This window comes from Didymosphaeria variabile, assembly GCF_027946475.1.
Source record: "Didymosphaeria variabile strain IMI 356815 chromosome Unknown scaffold_3, whole genome shotgun sequence".
Taxonomy (NCBI): Eukaryota; Fungi; Ascomycota; class Dothideomycetes; order Pleosporales; family Didymosphaeriaceae; genus Didymosphaeria; species Didymosphaeria variabile.
The window spans coordinates 874,718-891,545 of NW_026611622.1; the positions used below are offsets into that span (position 1 = coordinate 874,718).

The 16,828-nt window shown below is 54.8% G+C and overlaps 4 protein-coding genes across 4 annotated transcripts; 1 reads left to right on the top strand and 3 right to left on the bottom strand.

The window, feature by feature from the left end:
* Window positions 1-77: 77 nt before the first annotated feature.
* On the top strand, window positions 78-2,974 carry N0V89_003642 (uncharacterized protein; the record flags this gene model as incomplete). Its single annotated transcript, XM_056212440.1, has 3 exons — window positions 78-218; window positions 412-778; window positions 831-2,974. 3 exons carry the CDS (start codon window positions 78-80, stop codon window positions 2,972-2,974), a joined length of 2,652 nt encoding a protein of 883 aa, XP_056072748.1.
* A 2,096-nt stretch (window positions 2,975-5,070) lies between these two features.
* On the bottom strand, window positions 5,071-7,410 carry N0V89_003643 (uncharacterized protein; the record flags this gene model as incomplete). Its single annotated transcript, XM_056212441.1, has 1 exon — window positions 5,071-7,410. The coding sequence occupies one exon, from the start codon at window positions 7,408-7,410 to the stop codon at window positions 5,071-5,073; it is 2,340 nt and encodes a 779-aa protein (XP_056072749.1).
* A 4,323-nt stretch (window positions 7,411-11,733) lies between these two features.
* N0V89_003644 (uncharacterized protein) lies at window positions 11,734-12,904 on the bottom strand (the record flags this gene model as incomplete). The annotated part of the gene is made up of 4 exons (XM_056212442.1): window positions 11,734-12,239; window positions 12,298-12,422; window positions 12,480-12,606; window positions 12,676-12,904. 4 exons carry the CDS (start codon window positions 12,902-12,904, stop codon window positions 11,734-11,736), a joined length of 987 nt encoding a protein of 328 aa, XP_056072750.1.
* A 1,878-nt stretch (window positions 12,905-14,782) lies between these two features.
* Window positions 14,783-16,521, bottom strand: N0V89_003645 (uncharacterized protein; the record flags this gene model as incomplete). The annotated part of the gene is given in 6 exon segments (XM_056212443.1): window positions 14,783-15,144; window positions 15,214-15,510; window positions 15,559-16,045; window positions 16,107-16,177; window positions 16,196-16,310; window positions 16,357-16,521. The coding sequence occupies 6 exon segments, from the start codon at window positions 16,519-16,521 to the stop codon at window positions 14,783-14,785; spliced, it is 1,497 nt and encodes a 498-aa protein (XP_056072751.1).
* Between the last annotated feature and the right edge of the window lie 307 nt (window positions 16,522-16,828).

The window sequence follows — 16,828 nt, forward strand, 5'->3', positions numbered from 1 at the left end:
TTCTGAGCTCTTGTGAACACGGTAGCTAACAGCTCCCCGCGTAGCACGACCCATCACGTCACCCGCCGCCCAACGCTATGTCGCTCCTTGAGGCGAAGGTCAAGAGCGTCCTCTCCGGAGACACGGTCATCTTACACAACATCAACAACCCGAAGCAAGAGCGCACGTTGAGCTTGGCCTATGTTACCGCCCCGCGACTGCGGCGGGAAGGAGACGAGGTAGGCTTCATTTCATTCTTCTATCCCCTGCGCACCACACATTGCAGTTGACAAGTCCATGGAAAACACTGACTGCATCTCGGCGTTTACTTTGGGTTCATGCACGAAGCCGTGAGGCTAACGGAAAGTGGCATGCGAGGATCAACGCTACATTGGACTGCAGAGAAATTCGTGATGTAGCTAACAATCTCAGCAATTCGCTTTCGAATCGCGCGACTTCCTCCGCCGTCAGCTTGTAGGCAAGGTCGTACAATTTAAGATCCTGTACAAGATCCCTACGGGCGCCAACCGCGAGTACGGCCTGATTTCGCTACCGAACCGAACAAATCTGCCGGATCTCGCTGTCGCCGAAGGCTGGCTAAAGCTGCGCGATGACGCCGGCCGCAAGGAGGACTCTGAGGAAGCCTCCGCACTCTTGGAGAAGCTCCAGGTGTACGAGGCGCGGGCAAAGGCAGAGTCGAAGGGCCTGTGGCAGGAGTCTGGTGGCAGAATCAGCTCTTCTTCCGAGCTGAGCGATTCGAAACAGTTTGTGGAGGACCACAAGAGCCAAGATCTCACCGGTGGGTACAGAACACGGTTGGAGACGAGCGCAAGATGGCTAACTTATAACAGCAATCGTGGAGAAGGTCCTCGCCGGTGACCGCCTCATCGTCCGCTTCCTCCTCTCGCCGACCGAACATGTGCAGACCCTCGTCCTTATTGCCGGCATCCGGGCACCAGCCACGAAGCGAACAAACCCTTCGGACGGCAAGGAGCAACCAGCAGAGCCTTTTGGTGACGAGGCGCATCAATTCGTCGAGACGCGGTTGTTGCAGCGAAATGTTACCGTCAACGTATTGGGAAATAGCCCTAACGGACAGATTGTAGCGACTATCAAACATCCCACCCAAGGCAGCATTGCGCCATTCTTGCTGAAGGCAGGTCTGGCCAAGTGCACCGACCACCATACTACGTTACTCGGTGGTGAGATGGCCGCACTCAGGCAAGCTGAGAAGAGCGCAAAGGACTCCAGGCAAGGTGTTTATCAAGGTCATGTTGCCCCGAAGGCTTCATCCGCTGGTCAGAACGAAGCCGTCGTGAGCAGAGTCCAGAGTGCCGACACTTTGTTCGTAAGAAACAAAGCTGGCGCAGAGAAGCGCATCAACCTGAGCAGTGTCCGCCAGCCAAAGCCAACCGATCCTAAGCAGTCCCCATGGGTACCTGAGGCAAAGGAATTCTTGCGGAAAAAGTTGATCGGAAAGCATGTCCTGTTTCACGTTGATGGCAAGCGCCCAGCTACTGAGGGCTACGATGAGCGCGAGATGGCCACGGTAACATATCAAGGCCAAAACGTTGGTCTGCTGCTCGTGGAGAATGGTCTGGCTTCCGTGATTCGTCACCGCCAAGACGATACTGACCGTAGCCCTATCTACGACGACCTTCTGCTCGCCGAGTCAGCAGCACAGGAGGCGCAGAAGGGGTTGTGGTCGCCCAAGGCTCCCTCGGCGAAACAATATGTCGATTATTCAGAATCGCTCGAGAAGGCCAAGCGCCAGCTGACTCTCCTCTCACGACAACGCAAGGTCCCCGCTATTGTTGATTTTGTAAAGTCTGGATCTCGCTTCACTGTTCTTGTGCCTCGCGAGAACGCCAAGCTCACCTTCGTACTCTCCGGCATCCGCGCGCCACGCTCTGCACGAAATCCGACTGAGCAGGGCGAGCCATTTGGTCAAGAGGCACATGAGTTCGCCAACAAGCGTTGTCAGCAGCGAGATGTGGAGATTGATGTGGAGGATTGCGACAAAGTGGGTGGCTTTATTGGCGCGCTTTACATCAACCGCGAGAATTTCGCAAAGACCCTGGTCGAAGAAGGTCTCGCAACAGTACACGCCTACTCGGCTGAGAAGTCTGGCAACGCGAACGAGTTGTTCGCTGCCGAGCAACGTGCGAAGGACGCGCGGAAGGGACTGTGGCATGACTATGACCCTTCACAGGATGAGGATGCAGAGCAGGCTGATTCAGGCGCTGATGTCAACGGCCAGAATGGCGATGCAGCAGTGGAGCGCCGGAAAGACTACCGCGATGTACTCGTGACGCACGTTTCCGATGAAGGTCGATTGAAGCTGCAGCAAGTAGGCACTGGTAGCTCCGCCTTGACCGAGCTCATGAACGCTTTCCGCAGCTTCCATCTCAACCCGACGAACAACCAGGGCCTGCCGAACCCCCCGAAGGCCGGCGACTTCGTGGCTGCCAAGTTTACTGCAGACGATGAATGGTACCGAGCTCGTATCCGACGCAATGACAGGGAGGCAAAGAAGGCCGAAGTCGTCTACATTGACTATGGCAACTCGGAGACCATCCCCTGGTCGCGTCTTCGTCCTCTCTCGCAGCCGCAATTCTCTCCGCAAAAGTTGAGAGCCCAGGCTCAAGATGCACAGCTGTCGTTCGCCCAGTTACCCAGCAACCCTGAGTACCTCGCGGATGCTATCCACTTCATTGCGCAAGAGACGGCCGACCGCCAACTCGTCGCTAACGTAGACCAAGTGGACAAGGACGGAACTCTCTGGGTGACCCTGTTCGACCCCAAGCAGAGCGACAAGCCCGACGAGAGCATCAATGCGGAAGTGATTAGCGAGGGTCTCGCGATGGTGCCAAAGAAGCTGAGGGCGTGGGAGCGCAGTGCATCCGACATCCTGGGTGCCCTGAACAAGAGGCAAACCACGGCCAAGGAAGAAAGGAGGGGTCAATGGGAGTATGGCGATCTCACCGAGGACTAATTGCGCACGCACGCCGTTATCAGTTGCTTGTGTGAGGTGCGGGTTGAGTGACAGGAGACATATGCATGTCGGGTGGCACGCGTTGCGCCCTGTTACGAAGAGACGGCCTATGAAGCCGGACTAGGGAGGAATTTGATCTTGCGGCTTGGTAACCCTCTGCTTTTGCTTAGGTCTCTTGTTGAAGATGCATAGCGGAAATCGGAACTAAAAGCATAGTTGGCATGCACAGTAGGATAAGAATAAGACACGATTGAATATGGATATGGAATACGGAAATAGAGATCCGCGGCCAGGTGTGAAGCGAAGCCGCCTCGAATCGATTCCCCGGTTCCGCCCGCGTGATGTCGGCTCCAGCTCTCATGCAGGCCGTACGATGCTCTGCAGCACCCTACATACACGGTGCAGATGGCTGCTCTGCTGCCTACGCTAACTTGATTGCCTTGCCTTAGCCGTGAGTCTGGAGGACCTCTCCTCGCCACTCATTGCACCCAGCTTGCCAGTCTACCCCTCACGCGCTTACACATCGCGTCTGCATATGTTACTTACGGTTTCGTTACGACGCTGCAGGGAGATAGCGCGATAGTGGGTGGCATGTGCCAAGGGATTCGACCGGTGAACAACGTGACTTGTGATATTGGGGTGAGCGAGCCATGATCGGCGGAAGGGGATGAATGGATGGATGGATGACGGCGACGGATTGGAAATCCGGTGCGCGCCGTGCGATTGATGCACGACAGGCGGCCGGTCAGCGAAGACAGCGAGCGAGCCAGCTCAGCAGGGTCGGTCTCGCCGCCGGTTACTATGGATTGCTTGCGGACCGGACGAACAGCGAGATGAAGTGAGATGAGGTGAACATGGAAGTGCTTGCCTCATTCATTCGGTTGCCCTCTTTGGGGCTAGCGCTCACATGATGTAGACGTGTCTCTGGGGCGTTTCAGACTTGTCGAGGTTTAGTGGGCGAGCAGATACGCGGGGGGTGATGTTTGCGATCTGAGCGGGAGGCACGCGCCGACCAGGCGAGGAGATGCGGGCGGGGCCGCCCAGCGGTTAGCCCAGCGGAAGGAGGATCCTTGGTGAGACATGGAGGAGACTGCCTTCGTGGCGAAGATCGCGGTGCACAAAAGAGGGTCTTGTGGGGAATGGATGAGGCGGGAGATGTTCTAGAAGCGTTGGAAACGTGGAAGACGCGGGCGCGTTGCCGAAGGATGAGGGCGCGCGTCGAAGGAAGTGGATGCCGGACGTGAATTGCGATGCTATAGCTCCGTGAGCAATGCGCAAGGGGAATTGACATTGGGACTTTCAGTTACAATGAATGATATTGCTGAGGAATTGGAAAGGGGTCATGATATTTCGTGAACCAAGATCGCATATCCGTCCTGTCAATTTTCGCCTCTACATAGAAGTCCATCCACCTTTTGGGCTGCCGTGTGGCCTATCTTCATTATATCATAGCTGCCATCAGCTCTCATGCCTCATTCTCATCAGCTGCTTCATGAAGTAGGAAAAAGGGGTATTCAAATCCGCCAAGCTCGCAATGCAATGCCTCCCGCGAGGGAGCAGGTATTCGCGAAACGAAGAATAAGGATGTTCGAGAAAGGAAGAAGCCGTATCGCTGATGATAGATAGAGAAGGCGGAAACAAGGATATCGCTCGAATCGCTAGCTCGCTCGCTCAAAAGCTCCACATAAAGGTAAATCGAACCGCGCAAAGTATGGAAAGCGACAGTCGTAACCGATCGTACAGTCTCGTTCCATCGTGAGCCCAAGAAGCCCCACGCATGCAAAACAGATGTGTTGCGCGTGAGCGTCCGTGTCTAGCAAACAATAACATGTGTGACCTGCACTGTCGCGAAAAGGGGGAATCGTGCGGGGAAACAATAAACTCGCCTTGTGAACTTTCCAAGACGCGGAAAGGAATGACGCCCAACTTTTCGACAAAAAAGCTTTTGGTTTCACTCCGGTCCGCCCAATGTAAAGTCAAAAGACAACAACAAGCGGGTATGCGAGGACTTAAGAAATAGTTGAATGGAATAAACTGCAAGCCGAACATGGATGTGGTAGGATTTCGCTTGGGACGCAGCCCGCTTGACCAGATTCCTAGTGGTATCTGGTCTGTCTGATCTCACGCCTGAGAGGTCTTCGCTCTGCCTCCCGATCACGCTCCCCGTATCGTCGGCTTTCGACCTCTCGCTCTCGGCGGCCCTGGCTGCTGCGTCCGCTCTTGACAGAAACTTCTTCGGCTTCACGTCTGGCTGAACCTGCGATCATCGAGTTCCTGCTGCCCCTGATACTGCCTTTCTCGCTACGGTAGACGTCATCTTCCCCGCGTTGGCCGCCGATAACAATATCGGCCATGCCATCTTCCGCAGGGTTGATTTGGAGGGTACGACCTTCCATGTCACCGTTGAAAGAGAGGCTCAGAGGGGCAGAGGTATCGACACGAAGGCGGATCTCGCCATTGTTATTGCCGTTAGTAACTGCCGTGCGAGCTGACTGGCTGATGCGAGTCTTGCGATCGGGGTCCGATGGTACACGTGACGCGCGCTGTTTGGCAACTTTGTGGACCTGCTCGCTCAAGGGTTCGTAGGTTCCGCGTGTGCGTTGCTGGTATGCTTCGACATCGTTCATTACCTGGGCAGTCTCTCTTCCGACCAAGTACTCGGAGCGCTTGATGGAAGCGTCTGTTCGCCGGCGAGGGGGTCTTTCAGTGACGAGGATAGCATCCTCCTCCTCATTGCGATAGACCTTCGAACGACGACGTCGGCGGCGTTCCTCTAGCTCCGAGTCATATTCATCTTCGTACTGCGGCTCGTACTGCGGCTCGTACGCCCGCTCGTATGCTTGGTAAGATTGGCGACGGCTGGTCCTAGGGTTTTCGACCAGTACCCTAGCACGGGGCGTGTCGTAGGCCGACTGTGTCACACGCTTGGGCGGCCCGGGACGACTGGTCGAGATCGACCGCGAAGGTGGTGCAGTGCTGACACGGGATGCTCTGTTGTCCTTTTCCCTGGGACGTTCTGGCAACATCTGTGGCTGAGACACCGATTGGCGACGTTCACGGCGATCGTTGTAGACCTGGGTGACCTGAGTAGTCTTGGCGTGACGGAGAACAGGCCTCTGCTCTTTCTTAGATTTACTCTTGATCTTGGGCGGTGGCATGAGCTGCTTCGGTGGAGGTGCGATAGGGACATCTTCTTCGGATGAAGACTCGTATTCATCGGAGCTCTCAGAATCGTGATGCGCCGTTTGCATAAGTGCCTTCATGGGAAAGCGCTCCTGTCTGGCACTCTGAGGAGCGTTTCCGTAGCGGGCGGATGGCATAGGCGGCTCCGCTTTGTTATTCTCATGGGTCACCATTGCCGGCCCGTATCCAGATACGGGCCTGCGTGCATGGAAGCTGGAGGGGTTGCGAGCCGACAGCGACGGTCTCTGATGTTCGTAGGGTGGTGATGCCTGGGACATGTGCTGAGCTTGAGCTTGAGCCATTGGATGGCCGCCCTGATAGAAATGGGACGGAGGTGTACCCATCATGAACGGCGCCATCTGGGGATGCTGTTGATGGTGCTGTGGCATCGAGTATTGAGCGGACATGGAGGGTGGAGGGCCGAAATCTTGAGGCGGACTAGGGTATGGTGCGGGCATACCCGGCGCATAGTAGTTTGAGCCAGGGTCTCCGTGGTAGCTCATGGGACGGCGAGCAGTCGACGAGACCCGTGGACGTGTCTGGGCGGGCTGCACCATGGTTGAACCTTGCATGTAGGGAGCAGGTTGCCTTTTGTAAGTCGGAGAGGGCGGAGAGGCGTAGGTGGACGGTGCGGGATCCGAGCGCTGCGATCGCACATCGAAAGGGGGGTGGGGAAGGTCGAGGCCAGAGTCCACCGCGACGGATTCGCGCCTGCCACGTCGACGAGGAGGTGCATTGGACCCGCAGTCCGTGCAATTGGGGTCTCTGCACTCATCTGTCTGTGTCTTTGTCTGTGATATAGTCGGTCTCCGAGTAGCAGCTGGTCGTTGTTTAGAGGCAGTCGAGTTGTTGCGCTGCAGCGGCCTGCGCGGGCTCTCGGCAGGCTTCCTCCGGTCCTCGACAACGGTCGGGCGTCGCCTGGAGGCGGCGGGGCTAGGAGGAGGCATGGAGGCAGCGCTCGAGGGGGCAGTGGAGGTTTGCGACGTCTTCGCACTTGGGACCGAATCAGCGCTGCTCATGGTCCCGGCGGTGTGGCTGGAATACCCAGAGTCGCTCTGGAGGTCGATGTGAACCATCTTCTCCTTGTCTGCTTGGGGCTTGTCTGTGCCCAAGTCAGACGGATGGGAGCGTTTTGCGGCGACATTTGCGGCAGGCGAGCGACGGAACGACTCGAGGACGGGGTCCTCGCTGTCGTCCGAGTGGTAGTCCTCGACAGTCGGGTTGAGGTCGCGGTCACTCGACGAGGCGGCCATGGCGACGGCGTGGTGTCGCTGACAGCGGCAGGCTGTCGTGGCGGCGGGTGTGGTTTATGAGGCAGGTGCGGGCGCCCAAGGCTGGGACGGGTCGATATCGATTACGGCTAATAGAAAGTGGCCCGGCCGATCACTCACGGGGCAGCCTCGAGTGCGGAGAGAAGAGAGGGTAGAAGGATGCGTGGGATTGACTCATAGCAGGTAAGATGGCAGTGTGGAGGGCTGGCGGAGGCAGGCAGCAGAGCAGAAGACACTGGGGTTGGCGGGGGTGCGAGGGAATGAAGAGGAGAGAGCAGGCAGCGCGTGCAAAAAGTGCTCAGGCTGGAATGACGACGCCGGACTGCGACAGAGCACAGGCGGGTCGCCGAGTTTACGGAATTTTTCAGTACGGAGGAGGCATTGGGCTGAGGCGCCGGGGTGTGCATGAATCTAGTTGTACTCTAACAGGAGCGGCTAGCAGGAAGGTTGGGCAGCGAACGGCCGGGAGCAAGGTATGCTATGGTTCACTGCTGCAGCGCCCGCGACTCCACTCGCCTCTCGCCGCTCTGGCTCGAGTGCGCTCCGCCGTCACTGGGCGTCTGCGTCTTGCGACTTCAGCCCGTCTGGCAAGCATTCCAGAGGATTCGGCCATGGGGTGACTCGGCAACAACCATGCAGCGTGATTGCCGCCTGGCGAGCGGACGAGTGGCAGCCCGCGAACAGCCTGTCCTGGCTCTTGTCGACATGGCAATATGGATGTCCATGGCCATTGATTGCCGGCGACCAACGCTTGCAAAAGCCCATAGTCTGTCGCTGGTCTCTTTGCTTGTGTAGACACCAGGCAGGCCCACGACGCGCCTTGGGACGCTCTGGCGCCGCAGCAGTGCGACTCCCTGAGGGCGATCTCACGACTCATGGTGATGTGCGTAATATTCGTCTGCCGGCTCGATTGGCTCGCCCGCGGCTGTTTGCAGATGGGGTGCAGCCATTCCACTCGCCAATGGAGAGGCAGAGGGAGGGGTGCTCGTCCCCCCGTATGGCTCTCGACACGACGGCTGCGCTTAACACGCACACATGGACGCACCTGAAACCTCTCTCTCGCTCTCGCTGCCGTTCCGGGCGTGCCCGCGCTCGGTGACGGAGTCGCTCTGCACGCACGCCTCCAGCCAGACGTCGTGCTCACCGCCTCTTGGACTTCTTCTTCTGGGCTTACACATATACCCTAGTCCACACCAAAGCGGCAACTAGCCTTAGCGGTTGCCGTGTTGTTTTCACTCCCCGGCTTAGCTCATCGCCCCGCAACTCCACCACCAACGACAACTGCTCGTGAATCGCATGCTAGACTGCTTCGTGTTCCCGTCTGCCTTTCTCTCCAAGATCCGCCCGGCTGGTTGCCGACGCTGGCGTGCACACGCAATCCGCCGGCGACTGCCCTCTCCACGTCAGGAGCGCCGCACGTGCACCTGCATGAAGCAGGAACGACCGGTCGACCCGCTGACAACGCACCTCCATCCTCGTTTTAATATCGCATCTCTATCGAGCCGACGTTTCGTTCTCGCCACCCACCGCCCACTCCACTGACAGCAGCATGCTACACGTGGTCTTACTGGGACCCCGTGCCCCCTTCAACCGCTTGGTCGCTTAGTTGGTACGTCTGCATCCACCGCAGTCCAACTATATAGAGCCACCTGTATTCCGTGTAACCCGCCTCGTCTTCGACCTCGCTCACTAGCCCGCACCTTCTCTCAACTTCCGGTCAGATCCCAGTCGCCATATCATTCGTGGACTTCCAAACAAGGGATACCGGTGGCGATCTGTAATGGTAGCACAACGAGGCGGGAAATAATCGGCGCCAGCTAGGTATTCATCGTCCGACACAGCATCTGCGAAAGACGTTATCGAAAGCCGAGGTCAATGGTGGCGCGTCAAGTCCATGAAGGCTTCCACGTTCCGATGCCTCGATAATAGATAGAGTTCGAGAAGCCGCACACGCTACGACCTCCAGTGCATTTGCATTTCCGCTTCAGGCGACGGACATGCTCGACATCTCTTAGTCAACCTGCATCGTCTCCTCAATCCCGCCGACGTGCGAAGCAGTGCCATATTGACGCAGATAGGCGTTGTTCGGTGCACTGGTTCGCCCGTCCTGCTTCACGAGCTCTCATCCAGTGTGCCCACACCTTCTATCCAGATTTGCTATGACGTTGCTGCATGGTACTACCGTGGCCTTCTTGGAGCGCAAGCATTCGTTCGCAGATCGCCACCCAAAGGAACACGTACTACCCGACCTTTCACCCGTCTGCTCCCATGCTCAACCCGGTTTTCAACTGCAGTCGTACAACTGATATCTCAACACGGCGCATGGCTAGTGTCGTGAACCAGCATTGACAGCAGGGCCAACGCGGACTAATCCGTCTACTGATGATGGGTGTGTCGAAACAGACAGTTTTCGTGGATGATGAGTTCCATACCTCCACGACTAGAAGTTACGAGCAACTGCTGTCATGCAAATTGTGAGCCTCGATTTCCCGAATTAGGATGAGAGATCTATGGCTTAAGCCACGATCGGATGGGTCTTTCCCTTCATGGCGATATCGGCGTTTCGTACGACAATGACAACCTGGTACATTTTTCCATGCAAGGCAGACGGCAATATCTGACCGTCACCTATCTCAAGAACACCTTCCCCTATCAGGAGCAAGTTAAGACTCAAGCGTGGAGGCGCTGAGCAGGTGTACGCTGTAAGTAGGAGCTGCGTTCAGGGCTTTCCCCTTGGATTGACCTCCCGGTCCTGTTCCACTTCTCTCGGCTTGTGCTCACTGAAGTGAATCTAGTCATGTGATTTAGGGTATACCTAGGTACATAGGGCGGGACTCTACCGAGCAGCCCCGCCGAACATGTCACGAACGGGTGGGTCCACAAAGACTTCCTCACACCAATATTTTGTTCTTCGAGTTTATCTTTACTTCTTCTGAGGAAACCTTCACACTACACAGGCTTTGTATACGTGAGCTCTACGGTATTTCCACAAAAGGCCCTTGACACAGCTCTTTCCAGTCGTTTCCTTGCGCCAATCATACAGGTGTGACTCACTTCACATTTTTCTAACCTCCCCACTTCTGGACGATCTGCTAAATTCGCTGCCCGAAACAACGATTGGGTTCCAAAAAGACGGGATGAGGCTCCGTTGCAGCCCAGCGGTATCCACCCTTGTGCGTGATGTGCTTTGCATCAGCCCAACGTGGACCCACCCCAGCGCCTATTTTGGGCCGCTCCATACCTCTACACCAACACCATGTTTCCCGCCACCACGCCACATGGCCGTACATTAGCCCAAAAGACATGTTTAGAGTTGCTCTGTAGGGCTCAAAGGTGGAGGATCTGCAACTTCGAGCGCGGAATGGGTCTTGCGCTCCACCTGCGCGGCCGGAAATTGAACGGTTGCCAATGCGTCGGACTCTGCGAAAACGTGGCAAGAGTTTGAGATTGAATACGTATGCGTATACATGGGCACGCCAACCGAGAGTGGAATTCAGGGCGTCCGTTTTGCAAGATCCGAACTCCTGGGTCTTTCACTGTCGGCGGGCTTGGCGGTGTGCTTTGACTGACTTGGGAACAGGTTGGGTCACTGCGGAGCTGTCTGGATCCACACAAGTCGACTAAGTTACTGTGAGCTAAGCGCTGGGCTGATCGGTTCAAGGGTCTGCTTTCCAAAATTATGCCTTGTCGGTGCAGAGGAGAGGCAGCATCGTGTGAATTTGAAGTACACTAGGATACACTTTACCAAATTAGGCCATGAAGAGGCTGTACACGACGTCGTATGCACAGCGTTCAGTCAAGCTCTATAATTGCGTCTATATCCTGAGCTTATGGTGCAAAATGATGACTTCGATGGAAGTGTACCCTGGCTTCAAGGCGTCGCCATACGATAGATCTGCATGCTTACTTCAACGTCAGCTTCACAAAATCTTGCTACAGGATTGAGTGCAATCCAGTGGTCTTCTATGCATCTTCCAAAGAGCTCACCCAGGAAGCGAGCATCATGCGGTAGGATCGCGACAAGCATTGAACTTGTTTGATCAACGTTCTGTACACACTCGTGGGACCGCGAACCAGGTAAAACCCTCTAGGATATTCATTTCCGTATACAGTGCCTATGACACTCTCTCCTCACTCCATGCCCAGATCTACAAGTACACAAGCCCTCTCTCCCTACCAGTCCCTCACTGGAAGCTAGTCCAGATTCCAAAAGAAGGTAAAACTACGCTATTAAACACGAAAGGTATACTATGCTACAAACCGCTAAACGACGATGCACTTTCTCTCCCGCTTCCATTTCTTCACTCACTGCAGCTCATGTCTCTGATGGACCTGTGCAGCTGCAACCTTTACGTCAGTGGGAAGAGTATCCAACCTCGGATTGCCTCCAATCTCCGGCGGCTCGGTATGCGCCTCGTGGACTTGCGCGTACTTCACCATGCCGGTCTCGTCGTACCCTGGGGGATATGGGTTGCCTGTCCTTCGTTTTCGGAACAGGAACCATCCAAAGAGTAGGCCGAGGAGGAGGGCGCAGGGAATGCCGACGCCCATGCCAACTTTGGCACCGGTGGAGAGGCCTGAACTTGAGACTGGCTGTGCGTCGCCTGTGGATGTCGCAGCGCCCGTGGAGACTGCCGTGTTGGTGGTCCCAGTCGAGCTTTGTGCTGAAGGGGTTGTGGTTGTAGCGGAGGTCGATGCCACTCCGGCGGTGGGGTTTACGGTTACGGATCGGAGCATCGCGGTGTCGGAGCTTTGGAACATTACTACTATGCCGTTTGCAAATGCGTGCGATGCACCGGCCGAGTATATGCCTGTCAGGCAGCCAGTCAGCTTCAGCTTCCTCTGAATCATGAACGGGGAACGACTTACTGGTGCTCACAGGGCCGATGCTGAGCGTGCCGAACTCATCATTGCCAGGAACAACGTATTTCAGAGTTTGGTCCTCCTTTATGGTCGAGGTACAGACGTGTCCTTGTGTGTAATATGAAAAGCCACTGGAGCGTATCAGTTTCGAGGTCGGTCTACGTTCAGGGTGTCGCGACTGGACTTACGAGGGACAGCAAAGTACGGCAGTGGTACTGGTTCCCACGGATAACGACGTCAACGCGTCATTCTTCGGTATGTTGTCCGAGTATGTGGTGGCCACTGTCCATTCTTTTGGACAGATTGCTGGACTGTCTATGTCCCGTGGTGGTCAGTATCATAGCTTTGGCTGCTTCGCCTAGTTTGGAAAGCAAAGAAACTTACAGTAGTACAGGTCCCATGCACTCGCTGGCTTGATGTCGTTGTACTTCAGGGTTCCCATGGGGTAACACGCGGTGTCTATAACGCCTGATGCGCCCCAGCCATAGTACATATTGGCGTCTTTTGACATTGTGTTCGAGCATGATGGTGCCGGCTCCCAGTACTTTGTGATCGGTCCGCGGTTGAAGGCTTCTATCGACGCCTTGGCCGTGATCATCGTCGTTTCCGGCATGGTCGAAGTGGGGTTTTCGTCCGACATCTTGAAGTCGACTATAAAGACCGTCCCGTGCGCAACGCCGTTATTAAAAATGGTAGTGACAGTGTCGAGGAGGGATCAGTACCACCGTCTGATCGAGTCCTGAGGAGTTCGTCTGGCCACGGGGACGGCTTGCAGAAAACGTTGAGACGAGTCGCACGAGAGCAAGCGAAGGGAGGATGTATCCCATGCAGCAGACACGCGAGTAATGGTTTTCTCGGGAAGACAAGAGGACCTGGGGCTGTGCTGACTGTAGAGGGCCAAAGCGTAGCAGGGCGTAACGGGGCGGACATCCTACGGTTGCTTCAGCCTGCGACAGTTGAGAGATAATTTTCCGCAGCTGCAGTAAAACTGTTGGCAATCTCCTATCCACAAGTCCATCATGCAAGACATTAAAGCCGGCTACTTGATGATGACTATGGTACAAGTGCATATGGTATGTACGGGCGTTGTGTATCTGTAGCAGAGCGCAGCCGTTGGCCCCCGCTTCTACGCGCCGGCGGCTGAATCCTTCGCCTTCCTTACCACAAGCGGGAGTATTTGTTGGCGGGCGTTAGGCACTTCGGGGATCGTGCACTACTCATGGCTTCATGCATTACCGTTTCGGCCCCCATCGCCCGGCAACTAGCGGCTCTATCTGATTTAAGCTTACCTTAAAGAGTTTCGGTTAGCTGAGGGTAGCATTAGCGAAGGCTGGAACCTGGGTCGAACAGGCGGAAACCTCGATGCACGGTCTTTGCTGGCTGAGTTGCGAGATGAGGTAGATCTGGACCCTAGGTGGGTACGCTAGATTCAAGACAAGTCATGAGCGTTGCGTCTTCCTATAGTCATGGAAGCAAAACATAACAGTCGATGCATGTGCAGATGTTGGAAGACGTACCAAAGTTGCGTTTAGATATCCATACAAGGCAAATTGCATGGTGAGGTTCAAGGTGAACGCCAGTGCAACAGATGTAAGATGGGCACGTGCGCAGACCCTTGTAGCAAATCATGCCTTGCCATCGTGTTGTTGTTGGCTCCCGCTATTCCCGAAGACCGCATCCATGTCCGTCCGTGTCCGTACCCACGTCGTGTTTCATGTCTCAATGATACTTAAGGTTGAGAATAGCCCGGTGCTTGAAGCCACAAGCAAGCCTCGTAGACTGCTTGTGGACTGCTCCTATAGACTGCTCGTAGACTGCAGGTAGAAACTGGTTAGACCTATCTAGTAAAAGATAATAGGGGAGTGAGAAGCAGGCAATCCTACGTAAGTCCTGAGATGATCTCAGGTGTTGAAGGCTGAGGGGCAGTGAGCACTCTTTGTGCATCTGAAATGAGAACGCGGCCGGATATTGCGGGTATTGGACAACCAATAAGTAGCCTTATGTTGCCTCTCACGTCAAGATGAAGGTCAGATATGAGCTTACCATCGAACAAATGATTGGGTAAACGCTACCTACAACGACATCTCCTGTGGTGCATCATTCCATAGTAAGTGCTAATAAATCGTACCTGACTGTGCACGATCAATGTTCATGTTCGAACAAGAGGAGGCTGTCCAAAGCTATAGTAAACGTGACATTGTTGCTCCACTGACCGATGTGATGGTTTAGTCGTCCCGAAACCGGTTCCTCGAAGCTCATATGTTGGGTTACTGGGTATATATTCGGATAGCAAGCCACGAATGGTCCAATATTGAAGTACATGTTCTTATCCGCTAAACATACCTAGGTACCGTAAATGATGTAAGACGTTTCTTCCCAATTCGAATTAATTGTACTGTATCACCAGCTCACCCCTTGTCACATCTCATACATACTAAGATCCTACACACGCCCTTTATACCATTGACGTTTGACGGTTGAGCGACAGCCCTCAATGAAATTTGTTCTTCTCAGCACCAACGTCGTTCTCCAGGAATACCTCAATCTTCTCGTCCATCTTGTGCCCGATATCATTACAGAACAGGCATGCGATGATAGCGCAGATTCCAAAACTCAGCGAGCTCAGTGCCGTTGTGCGCAAACCAATTACGTAGCTTTGCGTGAACGCCGCACCGGCTGCTGCAATTATTTCAGAGGTGATGCCTGGGACTTTAGCGAGGGCTTCGGCTCCTAGAGGTAAGGCGGCGAGGAGCGCGGCTACAGAAGAAGCTGGAAGACCGGCAGCAATCGCAGCAGCGGGGACTAAACGGGTGGCGTTGGTAGATTGGACGTTTGTGAGGATCGTGGTGTATACTATCCGCTTGTGAGCAACTCAAAGTTCGACAACCCCGGATCGTGCATACGACGGGATGCGAAACGTACCGGAGATAGCGATAGCACCCCCTGCAAAACGAGACACGCCAGCAAGGCCTCCAGAAATACCCAATTCCACCTGCGGAACGCCAAACTGGATGAACGCAATGGACAGATACTGTGCCCAGCCAAACCCAGTCATTGAAAGGAATACAAAGGCCATTATCATGCCTTTCCTCTCAGGATTGCCTAGTCCAAGAAGCGCACCAAACAAAACCATAACAGTCACTGAAGCGGTAAGAGTCCACTTCCAGTGGCCGATCTTGCTGCCGAAGATCGTTAAAAGGGCAGCCCCGAAGCAGAGACCTACCATTGTCAGTAATAAGCCAGATATCGAGGGACAAGTCTTCTCACCCAGGTTCTGTGGTAGCGTCAATACAATCCCATACTTGAAATCGGTGCTCGCATCCGTGAAAAACACCGCAATCATAGTCGGATAAATAACGTTAGTAGCATAATAAAACATCGTCACCACAAAGCCCACAATGAACGGGAACGTCAACTCCCTTCCCTTATCCCTCGTAAACACATGCGGCGGCGTAAGAGGCTGCTTCAAATCCGCAAATGTCTCCCATAACGCGAACGCAACAAGACAGGCAAAGCCGCTGACAAGCGTGCCGATGACTTTGGGGGAGGAGGAGGGGAGAGTGGTGGTGTAGACGATGCCGACGAGGATAAGGGTTGCGGCAAGGATGAAGAGGATGGCGCCGATATAGTCGAGTTCTTTGAAGGCTTGTTTTGTGGGGAGGCCGCGGGGATGTTTTGGAGGGAAGTAATAGAGGTAGAGGCCGAGGAAGGAGAAGAAGACGGCGATAGCAGGGGCGTAGAAGAGCCAGCGCCACTGGAGGATGGATCAGTTGGTATTGAGAGCGTACGTCAATCGTACACGTGGATAGACTTACGGAGTCTCCATGCTGAGCTGCGAATCTTCCTGCGACTGGTCCAACGACTACTGCGAAGTAGACACCAGCATCTACAGTTCGTTAATTACCTGAAGTGGGTTCGGTAAAGGGGTCTATACCGGCGAGCACAATCGCTGCTGCACGCCATTTATTCGGCAGCAGCTCGGGCAGCGCAAAAGCCGCAAGCTGAGCATTTCCTGCGCCCTACACTGATCAGAAACCTCCTCTCTACTCACGATCATGGACTCACAAATCCAATCAGAGCCATAGCCGCCAGCATCGAAGTATTATTCTTCGCAGATCCACCCACAATAAACCCAACAAACATAATCACGTTTCCAGTCACAATGAACCATCTTCGACCGAACAGGTCGCTGTTGGCACCGCAGACCATAAATGCGATCGTCACAGTCATGGTGTACAAGCTCACATAGAACGCTGCCGCGCTAGGATCACCGAGCTGTGTTGCGGTGACGGTCTGGCATGCACTGATGGATGGGACGATCCAGAAACTGATACCGTAGGACAGGGAGAGGATCCGCAGAGTGCATTAGCGCGCAATTGCAGGAGAGAAATCTCAGGAGGCGTATGGCACTTACAATGACGACACACCATGTTTTGAGAGTGACCTGGTACTGTATATCGCTCTGTGGGTGGTGTGCGGCTGGTGGATTATGGATGTCTTTGGCTATCAAGTCTGCAGGTGTTTTCTCGGCATCTGC